At 41.2% G+C, this 19,492-nt stretch overlaps 1 protein-coding gene across 4 annotated transcripts in view; it reads right to left on the bottom strand.

Moving 5' to 3' along the window:
- The window catches only part of WDFY4 (WDFY family member 4), a 134,379-nt gene that overhangs the window by 70,421 nt on the left and 44,466 nt on the right, over positions 1–19,492 (bottom strand). For all 4 annotated transcript variants that reach the window (XM_083843360.1, XM_083843361.1, XM_083843362.1 and 1 more), the window contains 16 exons: positions 18,364–18,516; positions 17,380–17,453; positions 16,417–16,578; positions 13,379–13,470; positions 12,268–12,367; positions 11,286–11,491; positions 10,570–10,739; positions 9,875–10,000; positions 9,279–9,440; positions 8,971–9,168; positions 7,325–7,442; positions 6,624–6,781; positions 5,944–6,182; positions 3,544–3,653; positions 2,407–2,598; positions 1,733–1,872 (listed from right to left, as the gene is read on the bottom strand). In XM_083843360.1, the coding sequence (XP_083699486.1) occupies positions 1,733–1,872; positions 2,407–2,598; positions 3,544–3,653; positions 5,944–6,182; positions 6,624–6,781; positions 7,325–7,442; positions 8,971–9,168; positions 9,279–9,440; positions 9,875–10,000; positions 10,570–10,739; positions 11,286–11,491; positions 12,268–12,367; positions 13,379–13,470; positions 16,417–16,578; positions 17,380–17,453; positions 18,364–18,516 (2,400 nt within the window). The remainder of the gene's footprint in view (positions 1–1,732; positions 1,873–2,406; positions 2,599–3,543; positions 3,654–5,943; positions 6,183–6,623; positions 6,782–7,324; positions 7,443–8,970; positions 9,169–9,278; positions 9,441–9,874; positions 10,001–10,569; positions 10,740–11,285; positions 11,492–12,267; positions 12,368–13,378; positions 13,471–16,416; positions 16,579–17,379; positions 17,454–18,363; positions 18,517–19,492) is intronic.

The following is a 19,492-nucleotide window of genomic DNA, read 5'->3' as shown; positions in this document are numbered from 1 at the left end:
ATAAAGCTTCAACCTGCTGCAGCTTAAGCTAGAGGGTTAAAACTCCCTAAAGTGATGCTGTAACAGACTGTCTCTTCAACAGGAGGAAAAAAAGACCTTGATACATTCAGCGTTGCAGTAAGATGAGAATGCCCAGTTCGAAGTGCCCCACTGAAACAGTTCAAAGCTCTGAATATTCTGTCAATTGAGTGCTGCTGTACCCTATAGCTACTCTAGCCCCAATGTACACAACTAACTGGTGTGTTGTTTGTATTCTAGACAAATGTCCTGCTCTAAGGAACCTGCTTTGGCAGGGGGGTTGGACTCGATCTCTTGAGGTCCCTTCCAACCCCTACAATTCTGTCATTCTGTGAAAAACAGAAATTGTTAAGGCTGTCAACCTAAGTTCTTTACATCAGTGACTATTTCTTTATTCTGCATTTCTACTATGACCATGGCTTACTATAGCATCAGAAATTATAACAGAGCCTTGACTGCTAAAACTTCTGAGGTATCACACTCATAAAATGGAGTACTGTAAGAATACGTATTTTACTAGCTAGCATTGTAGGATTCATCAAGACTCATAAAACTACACAACATCATACAAAAGACTACTGCAAATAAATAAAGTGAAAATGTATCTCGAGACAGGCACTACCAATTTTGTCATTAGAGCCACAGCCTGGAAACACAAACATTGTGTTTCCACCCAGATAAGCAGGGAAAACCTATATGGCTTAACCATTCTCATGAATATTGCCCACACAAGTAGCTCATGAAATGAGATCTCAGTGGCTTCCAAATCTTCAGTTTGCTCTCTGGCTATTCTGTTCCCCACTCTGCCACCAAAAAGATATACCACCCCATTTCTCTTTTGTGGCTTACTTTTTAAATTTGATTTTAAATATTTAGAAAGCTGATGGAGTTTTTGAACATCAGAGTTAGTCAGATTTAAAGTTATGGATATTACCATGCACCTTGCCATGCTGGGGCCTCGGTTGTTTAAAAGTACACTGCTAACAGACAATGTTGACAAGCAGGATTTAAGTCACTAAATTCAAGGTACAATAGGAATATGAACATTATACAGATGACAGATTAATAAATCCAGTGAGTAGAACTGAAGGCACAACTTTTTAGGTTGCATTTCTACACAGACCGGGATTCCTAAACAACACGGCATGCATGCAGTTTCTCCAGCAGAAATATCTACTGTTGCACACAGAAGGACAAAGGGCTTCTAGAAAAAATGTTTTCCCACTCCATGTGAGCTACACAATCACTCCATACATGGGCAGACCATCTGTTGGTCTAAAGCTATTTCATACCATGTCACCTTCAGCAGTGACGTTCTGAAACTGACCTAATAAACCCTAGCTGACACCTCTGTCCAGTGCTGATGAGTGCTCCCCAATACGGAAGCAAAAACACCTGACCTGGTCTTCAAGAGTCTAGCACAGCTTATTAAATAAAGGTCTCACCTTACTCACTGAAATCTCTACTTTTAGGCAAACGCCAAGTAAAGCTTTCTGGCCCCTTCCATCCAGGAGATCAGACAAAATTATTCGTAATTGTCTCACTCTAGTCTTAAAGTCTAGGAAAGGAACCTTAACAGCCATGGGTGTCTAATTTCCAAAGGAACACACCAACAGACATACACAGAAGCCTCACAAGTCCAGACAAGCTCTCCAGAACCATATCAAAGGCAGAGAAGGTGACAGAGACAGAAAGGACAAAAAGGAGATGTTACCTCAGATTTGTATGTCATTTCCTTTGTATTCCGGCCAGGCATCAGCCTAATAGCTGAAGAAAGACTTTCACTCCAGGAATTGTGCTTGCTCTGAGATGAGCCAGGCCCTCCTTTGTTCTGGAGAATTCTCTTTTCAGATGCTGTGAGCCAAAAAAGGAAAAAAAAAAATAGAAAAAGAGCTTGTACGACTTGAAGTGGAGCTTGTAGGGAGGTTTTGTGTAATGTGTATCAGTCTTACACAAGATACAACGTGGTAGCACCTCACTTCAGCTGGCTTGTCCTTTTCTTTACAAGAGAGGTGAGTTAACATATGCTTTTCAAAAGCCTTTATTTAAAAGCCTCACTGAGGTCTGCCATATACCAGCATCACTGGGATGCCCCTTTTCACCTAAATATCCTCCCTCTTATTAAATTCTCCTGTGGGATACATTTGTCTAAGTACACCTCTCTTTCTTATGGTACAACACCAGCCCTAATCCATCACCAGATGATTACAGAAGGGCTGGGGCATGACACAGAAAACAGTCACAGTACTGGATTACAGAAAATGAGAACCTGTTTCATCTAGCAGGTGACATGCAGAGGAAGAGTACAACCGAGGAATTAGCAGCTCTCCATTAAGCACTGCAATATCTTTGGTTACTACAATGAGTGTTAAATTAAAGAGCAGAGACCTAGGAAGTTTTGCCAAGCTTTTGTCATCATTTCTTCCCATAAAGGAGTGATCTCAGTTATCTTCATGTCCCTCTCTCTGTCACTTCCTTTTACAGAGAGATCCATCTTGTAAATGTCCTCCAGAGCCTGCCGCCTCTGAGAGATGAGCTGCTTCCAGATGATTTCTACTGTTCTCAGAATCTCCTGATGGACTAAGAAGCAAAAGAGAAAATACTCATTTGTAATTTATGTAACAAGTCAAGCAGCAGATAAATCAAAAGCATCTAATTTTGAACAGTTCTGGTCCAGAATAACTGCTGGAGTGCATAGAGTTTCTCCATTCTGTCCAGTGTCTACACACATTCTAAGCCAGACCATTTAGTCTAATACAGAAAAGAGTAGGACATTCCTTTCATTATATTTCAATTCCCTGAATGAAATGAGTAGGAGTGACAGATGATTCTATCTGGTTCCTGCCTTGGAAAACCATCTCATCAGAAGTTTGATGAGCTTATTATCACACAGAGTTTTAAAGCACATAAAGGCCATTCCTTTATATTGTCAAATGTCATCAGAAACAGTAGGAGGAAGGTAACCAAGTCATGAAAAAATCTGATACGGCAACAGGGGCTGTACAAGGAAGTGCTGAGCTGTTTTGCTGTCTTTCCCTGCAAATCAGACTGACCTGACTGCTTCATACCCAAACCAATACATTTAAAAAAAAAAAGACAACAACAACACACACGTCTCTGCAGTAAGGTTCAGCTGATAGCCCACACACTGAATCCAGCCCAAGTGTTTTCATTGTTTTTTCTAAAAAGAACCACGTTTCTTTCAGCTACCAAGCTACATAGGCCTTGAAAAGAGAAACAGAACTCCAAATAGCAGGTAGTTGGGCACTGATACTGGCCACAACTTGGGGAAAATATCTCCAAACATATCCATTACTCCTGAGGATGTGGGGTATGAATTTGGAATAAAAACATACCGTGTAAAGACACTAGCTGTTTTTAGCACAATCTTCCTCTGTGCTGTGCCTGCAGTGCCTAAACACTGTGAAGAAGGAATTCAGCAGCACTTGCACAAGCTGCTTGGATAGCTGTTTAGATCAGGCACTTTCATACCCTGTAAGCTGAAGCAAATGTGCAATAAATTACCATCATCTGGAGTAGGTACGCTGCCTTTCTCCTCTTCACTGGGTGCAAGGAAAATCTGGTGATGAGAAGCCAGTCTTGGTTTGGCATCCACCCCAAAACCTTCTGGATAGCTGTGACGAAAGAAAAGGAGAGCAGATGTAGAACAAACCAAGGACAATGAAAAAGCTAGTTATTTCTACTCATCCACTCCTACTTTATTCATGTAGCAGGCCACATTCCCAGGCTCAAAGGCCTACATCAATTACATGACACTGCAGAAATTACATGAAATGGGAATTAAATCCCTGTCAGTCTGATTTTCAAACTCAAAGCATTCATCAAGATCCTATGAATCACTGTGTTCTACAAGCCTTATCCCTGCAATCCTTGGTGCACTTTACCTACTATTTACCTCAGTTAGCTCGAGCACAGGGTTGTACTGAGGTATCCAGATTGCACGCAGGGTGCTCAGGGGAGATACGGGAAAGCTTTGTGCAGTCTCTTTGCTCCGAATTTCTTCACTAGAGTTATCTCCCATTGTTTGGGAAACATTGCGTTGCCATATCCTACAGATGATCTGTTCACTTAGTCTCATACAGTTTATAAAGCACTCAGCATAACAAGGCCACATACTTTAGCACCTAGTGTTCGCCCTATTTTCACTCGTCCCTAAGCACCAGTATTAGCCAATGTAGGAGTCAGAGCCACCTAGATCCTTGTTCTGACCCACTATAGCCACTCATAATACACTACATTATTTCAAGAGTAAATAGGCACCACTACAAGGGAGAGTAAAGCCTCTTGCGTATGCAAAGCTGCCTATTTCTGGTTTTCTTTAAAATGCAACAATTCTGATTCACAGGACTTGCTATGTTTGGCTTTTGGATAATATCAAACTTCTGTAATTTTTATTGTTGTCAATATTTATACTCTTATATACAAGCAATCCTTACTCCATCTCCACAGTTTTTGTCTAGAAATTATTATCTGACTGGAATAAGAATAATCATGGAGCTATAGAAAACCTCAGGAACTGTGGATCATTTCTATTATGATACCTTACCACTGCATTCAGTTCAGCACACCGAAGCAGCACAGAAGGTTTCCATTGAAACAGCAAACATCAAAGTGAATAAAGCCCTGGCCATTATTTGCTTCTTTTAAAGAAACAGAAGTGTCCAAAACCAAACAAAAAACAACAAAAGCCAACCTTCCCCAGTTTACATTTAAAAAAAAAAAAAGTACCTTTGACACAAAACCTGTAAGAATAACAAACAGAATACCTATGAATGTTCTAGTCCTATTTAGTCAAGGGCAAAACTCCCAACAATTTCAGCAGAACCAGGACTTTGTAATTCATATCCAAGTAACGATAACCAAAACAAGAAGATTCAGAATATCAATGCACTACTTTACGTATGTTTTAAGTGTACCCACATAAGAATGACTCCTGAATCAGAACAACCATCTCCCTAAACTACCTCAGTGCAGACAGCTCAGAAAACAGCCACCTGCATGCTTGTGGAATGATTTTACACCCCAAAATTTCCAGATTCTCATTTTACTGGCGTGCTCATGAGCTAGCTCCACTGAAATCAGTTGAGACTTGTTAACTGCAGTTTACTCCAAAGTGAGTGAGCTGCTAGAAAGGCTGGATGAGTAAAACAGATACACATAAATATCTTAGTTAATACAAAGCAGCAATTAAACCTCTGTGCAAATTCAAGGGTTCTTCTTAGACAAACCTGCAAGCTTGCCTGAGTGCCTCTGAAATGAAACAACCTTTTCGAAATGAAAGAAATGGAATTGAGTGTTATTACCATCTACTGTGCCTTGCTTATTACATCCACAAATATGCATACTAATCTGCCTCTAAACCAGAGAGGTGGTAGGAAATTTTCTGCTCACCAGTGTTTCAAGGAGAAAACAGCTCTCTGATTGAAGAACTGTACCTCTTCCACTTTCTTGCTAAAAACCAATCATTTGTCCCCAGAACAGTGAGCACATGAATAAACTTTCCCTCGAAATTAAATGATAAAATATTGCTTTTTTTTTTGGTAAAATGTACAAGGGAAAACAACCATCTTTCCCCAGGGAGCTTTACTCTGTAACTTCAATAGACACCAGCTCAGACAAGAAGCTCTGCCCAAGGCAGACAGCTGCAAAGTGGTGCTTTAAATCCCCAGAGCACTGAGACCCAATAGGCCAAAGTCTTGCTAGGATACAGTACAACCAAAATCCTTAGTCTAGGTGTATCCATCTCAATCTCAGCATCTAGGGACTCTCCAAATTGGAGATTACTTAAACATTGTGAAGAAAAAAAAATAAAAAAAACATGCAAGATCTCCCCTGCTGCACCCACTGCCATAAATTACAGTACAGAGAGTTAAGCAGACGTCACACCAAGACAAACATTTGTACCTGCATGAATTCAGCTGGCAAAGGCAGTGCATTAGGCAGACAACAAAATTATTACTCGAGTTGTAAGTTGCAAAAATAATGTCCCACTGTTCCTGTAGAACATTAAGAGTGTTCAGGACATTAAACTTTTCAGGCAGTGACTGTTGTGGTCTGGACAGGCAGTAGAGGATGGCTCTGTTTAGACAGCTGTACAGCGTATTGAGGAAAACTTCCTTTTGAGAAACCGTGCCTTCTAAGACCTGTGAAAATACAAAACAGCAGTGTACTTGCCTTGTTCAAAAAAACTTCTTCCCCAAGGATTCACTCCTCTCACCTCATTTAAGCTGTTCTAAACTTATTTCGGCAATATTCCCCCTAACTACCTGTTAGGTACAAATTCAATTTTCCTGTAGCTCTGCTGAAGTCCTCTGAATTGTAGAAAGGATTAATTTATTCTCATTCAGCAATATATACATAGGCAGCAGAGAGTGGTACATGGGAAAGAGCTAACTCTCCCTTCTTTATTCAGCAAAATCTAGCTCTGATTGTCATTTACAGCCATTATCAGCTCATGCAAGAGAACAGAAATAATCAGAATCATTAGATTGCAGCCAACTTCTTGAGATTTGTCAAATCACCATCTCAGTGTGAAACAGATAAAATGTTTATAACAGTTTGAAAAAATCTTTCATGTGACTCACCCCCACAATCTGTTTAGCAGTGAAGAGCAGGATTTGCTTGGGGTCAGCAGCAAACATTCTGCTGCTCAGCTTCTCAATCAGCTTCTGAGCAAAATAAGCAACATTCATCACGGATACAGATGCAGTTGATTCTGAAGTGCCACGAGGATCACTGCTCCCTGGAGATAATACAAGAGAGTTGATTATCCTGCAACAACTTGAAATGCAGTAAAATATAATGTAAGATCTGAGAATGCCAGAGTTGAGAAAGAACAAAATCATGTCAATTTATCAGAGGTGGGACATGTCTAAGAAAACTCTAGGTCTAGCAGAAACGTGTTAATTAGATTGGGTATGACTGCTCCATCCTAGGGACAGAACCAATCCCACTGAAACACTGTCCTGAAGGACTAGTCCAACCAATGACTCAGAAAGTAAACCAACAACAACAAAGTTACCAGGGTTGTTTCCAGAAGCACTTAAAGATAAGCCTAGGTTTCTTTCTTGTTAAGTACTCCCTTTTAATGTTCAGAATCTGTTCTCAAAAAAAGCTCTAGAAACAGAGTAAAACTGCAGTAATTTCTGTATGTGAATTTATGACAGGAGTAAATGGACAGGCCAGCCTGACGAGCTGAGTTCTACCTATTGTTTCCAGGCTTGTCTAACAAGGACAGCTAAATGCCAAATATCAGCTACCTAATGATCTGAATCTCACCACTCACCTCTTGGTCTTGTTTTCCCCTCGCCTTGGCTGATAACATGGAAGACATCCATAGCAGAGAGCAAGACTTTTGTCTGAAAATCTCTCTTCTGCTCACTGGTGGCATCCTCTGGAGAAGCCTGTACAGTCACCATATAAACATTACTAAAGCAAGAAAACAGCAAAAAATCAGATTCTGAAAGTCACACTCAGCCTCTATTCAAGGGCTTTTGATTTCACTGGATCTTTGGCAGTTTATAGCTATCAAAGACTGGGATTTGGTAAAAGTTTTGCTCAAGGTAACAAGTAGAGATTCCAAAATAAATTCAACACAACCTGAGATAGTTCAAAATGCCTAACATTTCCTTTAACCCCCTAGGCATTGCTTTAGGAAGAGATGGGGAAAAACAGCACAAGAAGAAAGAGGAGAAGAACTCCATCTCACTTCCACACTTCAGCCTTTGTTATGGGCAGATGAAAAGCTGATGCAAGGTTAACAGTTATCTTCAGCAGCTAACCCACAGTAACACTAGTGCAGAAGACTGTTGTACTCCTCTGTGCAAAGGCAAATCAGTAACTGTCATAGAAATGATGCAGGTAGTCATAGCAGCCACTCTATTTTCAATTGTATCATGATTAAGCCTTGGGAAGTTATTATGTAAGCCTTTAGGGAACTGCTGCTCCACAATGTGATTTAACTCATAAGATGACAATTGCAATAAAGATTCTTGTGTTTGTTACTATTTGTCTTACTAAGCTAAGTCTGAGCTACCCTTTGCTCAAACAAATAATGACAGGACAAGGGGAACAGTTTTAAACTAAGAGGGGAGATTTAGATTGGAGGTTAGGAAGAAATTCTTCACTCAGAGGGGGGTGAGGCACTGGAACAGAGAGCTTGTGGATGCCCCATCCCTGGAGGTGTTCAAGACCAGGTTAGATGAGGCCCTGAGCAACCTGATCTAGTGGGGATCTAGTGGTGGCATCCCTGCCCATGGCAGGGGGGGGGGTGGAACTAGCTGATCTTTAAGGTCCCTTCTAACCCAAGCCATTCCTTGATTATGTCTGGAACACCTGAACTATTGACAATTCATCGATTGACTCTTTCCAGTGCTTTGAGCGGTTGGAATTCAAATCCTAGGTTCAGTTGTTACAGATTTCATTAAGCTGTCCTAAAAAACGAGCAAAGAGACGGTTGGTTTTGGTTTATTTGGTCACTGAAAAGAAATTCTTGTCTAAAAAACAGTACACAGGAAAGCTCTGTGAAATATTCTGTTCTCTCTAGAATTCAAGGGCTGCTCTAATGACATGCAGGCATTACTAGGGAAAGGGAAAATTTTCATGCCTTACTTTAATGTTAAATGTTGCCTGAAAAATGCCTTCGTTGGAGTCTAGGTGTAGCATGAATGCAGAGCAGGCAGAAAGAGAAGTCTCTTCCTTGCAAGAACAGGTAGGAGGAATTCCATTCTATTATGTATGCTGTCCAGATCTGCCAGGAAGTAATGCATGCTAAGAGCTGTGATCCAGCCTTATCCTGGACTGCTGGAAATGCTTACTGAATACAATTCTTCATCACTGTTAGCCCTTCACTAGGCTACTAGCAGATTATCTCCTGTCCTTCCACCCCCAGAGCAAAGCAGAGCAGCAAAGCCTGAGGACTACAACAGAAACCTCAAGAAGCAGCTCAAGTGGATGTCCTTGTTTGTTTGCTGGGATGTTGAGGAGACTGTCCATCAGGAGGATGCCTATGAAATCCCACACTTGTTTCTTGGCAGGGTGTGGCAGGAGTGGGAGAGAGGAAGAATCAACACAGCCTTTCCCTTCAGCAATGGCTGGACCTTCAGGGGACAAAAGACCTTCAGAACCTCCCTGTAGACACAGACAAACAAGCAAGGGATTTTAATTTATAACCTCCTTTAAGTTGATTTTTCCTCCTGGCAACACATCTGAAGGGCTTGGGCTGATTCACACACACATACCTTGGGTGCTCCAGAATGGAAGGCAACCATCGCCAAAGTTTTCAAGAAGTCAGGACAGTGCCACACTGGATCTTGAGTGTAACTATGATAGACCAAGCACAGAAACTGGATAACATTCCCTGGATAGTTAATCTCCCAGGAGGCTTCTGCATCTGCAATGGGCTGAACACAGACAAATGTGCATCTAGTCAAGGCTGCATTCCACATTCAGATAAGGTCCTTTCCAGATGTTCCCTAAGCAGCTAAGCAAACACTGCATGGCCGCAGAGAAGTCATAAAAGGCACAAGTAGCTAACTCCCAGCTTGCAGACCAGGTTACAGAAAGGTTACATATCCTTATCGCCAAGAATCAGTAGAACAGGTGATTCTGTGGGTAAGACCCATCTCTGTGTTCAGTTAGTAAACATGAGCCTATCACATCATCTGCTATGTAACAACCAGGCCAAGAGCTATGCTGATGCTTTGAAATCCCTGCTCGCTTTTAGACTTAGTACTGCCTGTGAGGGCAGATGAAAGCTAGAGCTTACAGGTGAAGATCACCACGTACATCAGGTAGTGCCACTCATGTTGCACTGACCTTGCTATAAAATGCTTACCTTGTCCACAGTGACTCTAACCATCTCCAACAGTAAAGCAGCTGCCTCTGCACACAATCCAGTTTTGAGGACATTCTCTGTAATGTGGTGTTGCAAGATCCACTGCAACATAGAGTCAAGATCTCCCTACAACAGGAAGAGATATATTTCAAGAAGAGATTGTAATTATTTATGCTACATCAAGAACAATGGTTGCTCTCCCACATCAGGAAAAAAAAAAACACCACAACATCTTCACACCCAACTGCTCCTCCCTCTCCTATCCTATTAAATGTCTTTCTCCAGAATAACATTAATGGATTGTCCTCTTCAGAAAGATATCTTTGTTACTCCTGGGGGAAAAAAAGCCTTATGGCTTCTCACGGCACCAGGGAAAAATACACATAACCACTGATTCTGAGATTTTAATGAGTACTGACAACATAAAAACAGACAGAAAAACTAATTGGAATTACCTTCTAACATGCATTAGTTGAATTGTACTAAAGACCTACATGAACAAGTTTGCTCAGAACACAAATTTCCTTAAATCAAACTTAATTTACTTCATCTTTTAAGTGTGGATGGCTAATTTTATCTATCCCAAAAACTAAATAGGGTTAGATTGCCTGGGAATCCTCTTATAGAAAAGGCCAGAAAATGACAAAGTAATAAAGTAATTGCAGCTTCATGCTTGTCCACTACGTTTTTCTTACCTTGGCTGTTTCAGGTGGTTCACAATGTGGAGTTGCCAGAAAGAGCCTTGCCACCAGCAAGTAGATCTCAGGGATGTGGACATGATCAGTCAGACATTTTTGCAACACAGAAAATCCAAAAATCAAGAAGGGGCCATTCTCAGTTACTGGAGGATGAGTTTTTAAATTATCTGTAAAGGAAAAGAAAATGAAAACATTCTGAGAAAGTCTCTAAAAATGAATGCCATATTGGAAGAAGGACTACTGACCCAATTTCATCCTCCTTTGTCTGTGGTTCCAGGCCACTCAGGATTCTTCTAGACTGCAATATCAACATTTCACAAAACTTCAAACAGGAGATTCTCCCAGAATTTTCCTCCCTTCTCTTCCCTCTCTCATAACCACAGGTCTAGTTATCAAAATGCAAACTGAACAAATCTTAAAGAAAAAGAAGGGTTCACTGTACAAGCTGACATCTGAACTTCTCACATGCTTACGAACTAGCTTGATTTTAAGTAAGACAGGAAGACCCATCTCCCTGCAACTTCTAACCAGAGATGCCAACTACAGTGCAATGAAGCAGCAGTGTTTTCTACCCTTCAGCACAGAAAACCTGAAGTACCAAGACAAGCTTGCCCTAGAAAGCAATACTAATTATTGGTCTATTGAGATTAGTGGGAATTCATCCACTGAGCTTGATTAAGGGATTGTTTCAGGAGCATTAAACCAACACGTACCCATCAGAATATTCAACCCTGTAGAGCTGTTTTCCAGCCAGCGCCCAGCCACCATCCCTTCCTTGAATTTGTTTAGCAGTGGACGATTGTGGAGGAAGCACAGAAGTAGTTTCATTCCTAGCACAACCGTGCTAGAGTGCAGGTAGCTCTGTGTGAACAGCAGAAACCAGTCTGACCCCAGCGCCAAAAATGTCTCTTGTTGTGCCCTGGAAAAGAGAGGGAAATAAAAGAATATGAAAGGAGACATAGGAAAAGACGGTGAGAGGATTTTATTTAAAATTATCTCTAGGTGGTTCAGAAGCTCAAGCTTCTCTGGAAAAATTCTGATTAAGGTTTTACCACAACACAGAATCATGAAGATTTAATGACATACACAGCTCAAGCCACTTCATTCCCACTAAATCCAATCTTATATTACAAAACAAAAGCTCATTAACATGAGGTTCCCTCTGAGAGTGCGTATCAGTAACTGATAAAAAATTCGTCATAGACTAGGTCTTTCAACCTAGAACATTCAGAATTCAAGTTTAAATTTTGAAGTCAAAGACACTTTAACAGATGGAAGTGCAGTTACAGCATCCAACAGCATGAACTCTGCCTTTTAGTTACACAAGGTAGAACTATAACTGCGTGCTTATGACTGTGATACAGGGACACAAGGAATCCCAAGTTATATTCAATTGATTTTCGGTAACAGCTGTGATTTTGTTCCAACCCTTGCAATTGAAGAAGAAACAGTATCTCCAAGTTCCTTCTTTGAGATCATTTTCTGAAAACACTCAACATTTTTCAAAATGGAGATCACTGTGAATCCCAGACAAATCACTGCCAAGACATAATTCTGAATCTAGTCTGCTCTTACTTACCATTTTATTGACACTCAGATATTATCGTTGTGTTTAGTCATTATCAAACACCATGAAAGACAAAGCCTAGAAGAAAGAGTCACTTACTCCTGCCTTCCTAAATTGTTTCTACTTACTCAGCAGACAGATGAGTTTTGTCTGAGCAGATTACATCTAGCAGCATCTTCAGTAACTGGTTTCGAAGCCAGATTGTCTTCCCAGATGTTTGGCTTAAGGCTACAAATATCAGAAAGTAATAAAGAGCAATGAAGAGACAAAACACATGTTCCATTGCTTTGATGAACAACCTTGTTTGCACCAGATTAGCCCAATGGAAGTACTTATAGCAGCGTTATGCAGAGTAAAAGGATGCAAACATCAGCTTTTAGTCTTAAGAATTCCTGCAAAATCAGAAACAACCAGTGCTTAAATTGTAAAAGTCCTGTCTTTAGAGCTTCTCAAAACTCATCCAGACTTCATGTTGAATACTAATCCACATCAAGCAATCTCAGGTTAACTAGAGAGGGAAATGTAAACAGGCAATGACATGCATTTCCTAGCTATGATGTCTGTAGGTACAAACCACAGTTATTAGTGTCTCCTTAATATATTGTTTGGAGGTGCAATAACCAATACAGTCTAAACTGAAAGATCGCAGAAAATGAAAGAGCCAGCTGACTGGAAGCTCCCCCCCACAAAGCAGACATAAGTGGATGGATGTTTTTAGAAGGTGCAGAGCTCCACATAATTATTTGCTACAAGTGCAGCAAAGCATTCTTAGAAAATCCAGGACGCCAAATGAAAATTTATTCGTCCTAACATCATGGTATACTGGTTTTGGAGGCAATTTCAATTTAATTGGCCTTCATCTCAGTGTGTATTTGTGAAATCCAATGTTGTGCGTAGATTCTAGACGAAGTAGTTAAAGCACTGCTGGCTAAGCAGAGAGGACAAAAGCGGAACTCCCTTAGAAGTAGGAGGATTGTGCTACAGATCAGGCCTTCCTGAATATACATAGCAACTACCACTTCAGTATTTTTCACAAGAGGACTTTGTAGCAATATAAGTTTTCCCTACAATTTCAGGTCACCTCCATGCAGCCTGCCCCTTGCCAGTCATTTGAATTGTGTCTCTTCCCACCACTAGAGGCAGAAGCACTACATTTCATTTAGGGTTCATTGTGCCCTGGGGAAGAGGGAATGCACCTAGCCATCCATGAGAACACACACACCAAAGGCAGTTCCTCACCTTCACTGGGTGTCTCAGCCACACCTTCCAGGCAGAGCTGATTTTCATCCACAGAAGAGGGTTTCAAAGTGTAAACAAGGAACAAAGCAACCCTTCCAGAGAGAAGGAACCAGTTTTGGTCAACAGAATGAACGACGTTCATTTAATTAATTTGAGGTTACATATATATCTCAACAGTAATTAACAATGACTGTTAATGATGACTGCTTGAAATTCTAGTGGCTGCAGAAATAGGCTTGAAATAAGAATGCAAAAGTTCATAAACTAGGAAGCAAATAAAGAGGCTATCCCTCCCCCCTCAAAAAAAGAAAGAAAAAGATACCTATAAATGTAAGTTATGTCTATTCTACTATGGAAGAGTTTTTCTGTTTATCTGTCTTCTAATTTTAAATGTCTTTCACCCTCTAGACAGCAAAACTGAGTTAAGTACTATTTATACAAAGCTGAGGGTGGGAACAGATTCTGAATTTGTAGCATTTAGATATTACTGTCATTATCACTTGGTTTCCAAGCACACAGTGGAAAGCAGAGAACCCTCAGCAGCTACTCAGGTAGGAGGACTGGCAAATGCTTTTCATCTCTAGTTTGAGAGAATTCCTATTAATGCACCCCAGAGTGCAAAAAGTCCTTGTTTCCCTAATCTCGGTAGACTAATTGTTTAGAAGACAAATGCCCTTCATTGCGCTACGCCAAGAATTCTCTGCTGCTGTGTAGGTCAGCTTAAGTAAACCCTTTTGGAGTGTCTCAAAGAGACAGTGCTCTCAGAGCTTGTTTCATGTGAGTTAATTGGCACGTTTACATGTGGAAATAGTTTGGTATGCTTCAGAAAGTGATATTTCGATTTATTTCAGTGACACCACTTCCCTTTACTTAAAGATAAACAAGTTCCCTAACTTTAAGTGGGCTGAAATATGTCTAAATGAATTTCTGAGCCTGACCCAAGCTGGAAATGGGTGCTGACCTTGCTGGAAATGGCTAGCCAGTGCCCTGAGCTGCCCGCAGCTGCTGGAAAACAATGAAAAGTTGCTGTAGGGTCAGACCTAAGTTCTTACACACTGAGGACAGGTGGATCAACCACAGGGCCTCATTTAAGCAAATCGAGTTGTAATCTTGCTATGGACTTTGCACATTGCTTAGATTGAGCTAGCTATTTATTCAGTCAAGATAATCCAATAGAAGCTCAAATTGCCATGGAGTTAGTTTGCTAGACAACAGAACAGTGGTTCCCCAACTGTACCAAGCACAGCAGTGTATCAGAGCTAGGGCAAGCACAGGCACAGTTGGAAAGTTGGGGAGAGTTGCAGTAGTTTGTTTCCCCAGTGAGAGCTGAGTGTGACAAGGTTTTCACTGCATGTGTTTTGTGGCCATTGCTTTTACACAAAATGGATTTACAATTTATATGTGCTTCAGAGGACATGTATGAGCTGGGGGGCCAAAGGGGCTTCTGTAACTTCTCGTCCTTATCGAGGGTTTACGATCAGGAAAGCATGAAGGTCACGGTGTTGCAGAGTGGGGACCTTGCCTCATATCTGAGCTAGGTAAAGTGCACCTTGTCAGGACAGAAAAGATATTGTGGTTTGACAATTGCATTTATCACTATTGGAAAGGTCTGACTTGTGTGAAAAGGAAAAGTAATTAACGCTCCTTTCTTGCCTGAGAGGGCATCCTGCAGCCAGCCACATCAATTGCCAAGGTCCTATTTGTCTTCAACAGGGCCAGAATTAATTGTTCTGTATTACACGAGCCCCTCCAGGTCTTGGGCTAGGATCAGAGCTCCAGTGTGGCAGCTTCCACGCGATGCACAGGGGATTATTCAGGGGATTTTCTGAGCTTGGGCCAAGCAGCGTTTCATGCGAACATGACCATGATTCCAACAAGCCATGCAATTCAACCAATATACATGAATCCATGGTAATTACCTGGTTCTACAGGTAAATGTGAAATACACACTTAGCGCAAGCGCATGACCTCCTGCCCACAAGAAGGGCATTTCTAAAGGGACAGAATACCACCTGTTCTGCAGGACTGGTCCACGTAGCAAACTCCAATAGATGTGCTAAAAATCTGGGACCCATAGAAACCCCAGCACTTTTCAGCACTGATGAGAGCCTGCTATAGTCTGTTCTTCAGGAGCTGGGAGGATGGTGACATCTCTATCCACTTACTGAGCACCAATGGGCCTGACAACCAACCAAAATTACCAAGGAATAACCGTTCATGAGCTTTTAAGAAAAATGATCATGTACGCTCCTTACCACAAGACCAATTTGATATACTAAATCCATTACTCATACCTCTGAAAAAAGAATAGGCTAATTCATAGAGCTGAGGGTAGGAATATGCATACAGACGGTTTCACAAAGAAGCTGGCTAGCAGTAAGTTCATGTTACTTTACTCCACAGTAACTACTGCAGATGCTTGTCTCTACATTTCATTTGGTCAAAGACAGAGCTATAAAACAGCTGTCATCTGTGCAGTGAATTTCCCTTGAGCTGAGTGGCTGTGCATAACACTGTGTGGACCTTCCTCAGTTCGTAGGCTATAGGCTGGTGCAGCTGGACTGGGGATATAAACTGGAGCATTGTTTACATTCTGTGGAAAGTAAGCACGTATTGAAACACTCCATGAAATCCTGACTATTGCACGTTTAACCAATAAAAATTCAAAAACAAAAAGTATAGTTACTGGGATATAGACCAAGCCAATGGGATTTAGTACATAGCCATTTAGGGCCATGCTGCAATACTTCACGGACAGGCTTCAGTGAGAACAAATATTAAGTACAGATTGTGCAGTCCCAGTCATAGCATTGGGACTATTTGTGCCATCACTGTAAAGGTTGTCACCCAACCTGTGAGGATCCTCACACACAAATACAAGCTTGGACTGAACTCTGTTTCGAAGGAATGAAAGTCATTAATTACCAGGGACTTTGGAGCTGATAGAGACTTGGGGTTCCTATCAAAGATAAGGTGAGAGAAGCTCAGGAGAACAGGTCATTTGCAAACAGAGAAAAAGCTGCAGACTTGAATGTTACCTGAGAACATCCCTTGTGTTAAAGTATCCTTGCAACTGGTGGGAGAGAATAGTGCAGGCCACAGTGATCCTGGAGTCACTGATTTCAGGATCACTGAAGAGGAAAATGAGCTTGGGCACCATTTGCACCTGGTAGGCAACTTCAGCATTCCGACACCCATCTCTGCATAAAAGAACAGGGACTTTTAAAAGCTTTTACTGGAAAGAACAAAACTTGCTGGGTTTCAGCTAAAAGGTTTCTCAAGTTGCACTGATGTTTTGCACATTTGGCTTCTGATGTTGCCTTGGCAACTGATCAAATGCTGTCACATAAATTGAATATGTGTCAGCAATGGAGATCTGAAGACTTCTTTGTGTTTTCCACCCTTTGCATCTGCCCTCTCCCCCGGAACCTGCTGCATTTCAGTGAGTTCAAAGAAAACAACACTATTGACTTTTCAAGGAGTGAGTTGGTAGTAATAAACACTATTCTTGTAAAACGCAGCGAGGGACATCAGACAGCTCTGCAGAGATCTTTCTGGTGCCAAAACAAAGGAATCTAGCAACCTGCTCTATTCAGCCCCTCTGCCTTGCTACATCTCTTCAGATGCATTTAACTCCAGTAGAACCACTATACTATTCTAAAAAAAATCCTCCTGGTTGTATTCTGGCTTTAAACAAACAAACAGAGAAAGTTAATTCCATGATCTATTCAAACATTCAGATTTCTGTCCCCAGCATACATTTTAACTTTCTTCGTACATCAGAGGTTCCATGTGAACCAGGTCACCAAATAGCTTTTCCTAGTCTGGTCCCATAGTCATTTCAGAGGCTGATCAAATCACTAACTCCAGTCTTGAAATTTAAGAGTAGTACAGAAGAATCATTCACTTCTGGGGTCCACTGATTACAACTAGGATTGTGCCCTCCACATACACCTCACAGTCACAGCCACGTGCTTCTGATTTAGATGCTAGCTGCATACCTGGAGGACTGCAAGATCTCCGCAAGATGTGAAAAAAGAACAAGATCAAGGTTCTCTGGTGCTTTCATCCAAAGCTGAAAGACAAAGGAAAGCAGAAATTTTACTGCTCTGGTGAGCTGAGGGGACAGTAACCTGTGGCAGAGAATGAGTAACAAATAGTTCAGGTGGGATAACATCATAAACTATCATAGTCACATCTTAATGACAATCTACAGAATTCTAGGCTTTATGTAAATGCGAAAGAATTAAATTATACTGCAAGAGTGTACTGTAAAGAAAACTACAAATAATATTCACAATATTGTATCGATGGTTTCTGCAGTTTTGGAAAGGGGAACACAACAGATCAGCAAGTACATTTTTGGAGGCAAAGAAAGAAGGAAAGGGTGCCTAAGTACATCCACTTGCAGGGCTCACAATTCATTTATAGGAGAGCAGGAATATCACAGTGCTCTTCTGCAGGATATAGAGCCAAAACCAGGCCACATTTGAAGAAAGTTCTCACATACCCCCAAGTAAGGGAGATTTTATTCCAGACCCAATAAATCCCAACTATTATGTGCCATATAGATATTGCTTGGAGGGAGAAACAAGAAAGGTGGAGGGGAACAGTGTCTGATCCCACTGCACGGATACGACAGATAAGGAGAAGCTCAGAGCCACAGACTATTTCTCACCAAGGCAAGCTATCTCCAGTCAGGCACTGGGGAATCCCTGCCTGTATGAAGAATTTCTGCTCCTGAGCTAATCCTGTGAGGAGCAGGCCCTCAGGCTCTGCAGGAACACTTCAGAACCTGGACCAGGGCACACGGAGCCACAGTGCCAGAGCAGCAACCATTCCAGGAGCCTGCACCTCACCACGTGAGCAAGCTATGCAGCAGAATATAACATACCACTCCATCCCAAATATTGGAATCAGGAGGTGCTAAGAACAAACCTCATACTATAAAGGCATCTTTAATACAGTCAAACGCACAGTTTTACCTCAAAGTTGCAGAGAATATACTGGAATGCACTAAAATTCTTGATGACTGAAGACTCAAAACCAAGTTCAGCTGTGCCCACTAGGGAGAACATTAACTGTAAAATTCTGTTGTTTAACAGCTGTGTTTTCCTCTTCAATAGGTATGCTAGCAACTGGAAAAAAAAAAAAAAAAGACAAGTATTTGCTGAGTATAAGTCTGTAGTACTGTTTTTAAACGTGTCCAGAGAAGGGCTATGGAGCTGGTGAAGGGCCTGGAACACAAGTCTTATGAGGAGCAGCTGAGGGAACTGGGATTGTTTAGTCTGGAGAAGAGGAGGCTCAGTATTTGGGCAAGTAGTACTTAAGATAAATATATTCATAGGAATCAGGATCAATCTATGAACAATTATGAGCAATTCACAAATTGGGAAAATGGAAACTTTATAATTAATCATTAATGAAGCTCTAATGTTAACAGTCTCTTGCTTGGAAGTCTCTCTGTTCCATATTTACGCTGTGTAGGCTAAGCAGAGCCATAAAGTAAGTGATATTGAACTGAAACTTCACACTTCAGCCTTAACCCAGCCAGTATTATGCATAGTGCTTTAACTTGCCCTGGTTCTATCAAAGTCCCGAGACAACCAAAGTCTTTAGTCTGCACAGCTTTCAGGTTTGAAAGACGAATTTAGGACAGACCTAATCAATCTTGTTTGATATGCAGACAGCACTTATTTATCTCAGCACAATTCCTAATACACAGTGAAGACTAAGACATAGGAATTCACTGTCAGACCTACACTATGCAGTGTGTAAAGACTGTAAAATCTTAGGTTGGATGAGCCAAAGGGAAGAAGCAGACCTGCCTGAGAAGTGGTCTCTTGTGGGAGGGATAAAGTATGGTGGCAAAAGCTGAACTCACAGATCTGCTGCACTGACTTTACCAACAATAGTCTTCTTAGCACTGGGAGCATGACACCTTCCATTATTTGATCACATCTGACGAAGATACATCTGTCCTCACCTTCCCATTAGGAGACACATTGTTATAGAGGTTTCCAGAAATTGTAAGCACAGGATTTAGAACACTATTCCATATTCCTCTCTCAAGGATCCCATAACTTACACAGTTCCAATCATATGGGCTGATAG

Source organism: Anser anser, assembly GCF_964211835.1.
Source record: "Anser anser genome assembly, chromosome: 7".
Classification (NCBI taxonomy): Eukaryota; Metazoa; Chordata; class Aves; order Anseriformes; family Anatidae; genus Anser; species Anser anser.
This window is presented reverse-complemented; position numbering and strand designations above follow the sequence as displayed.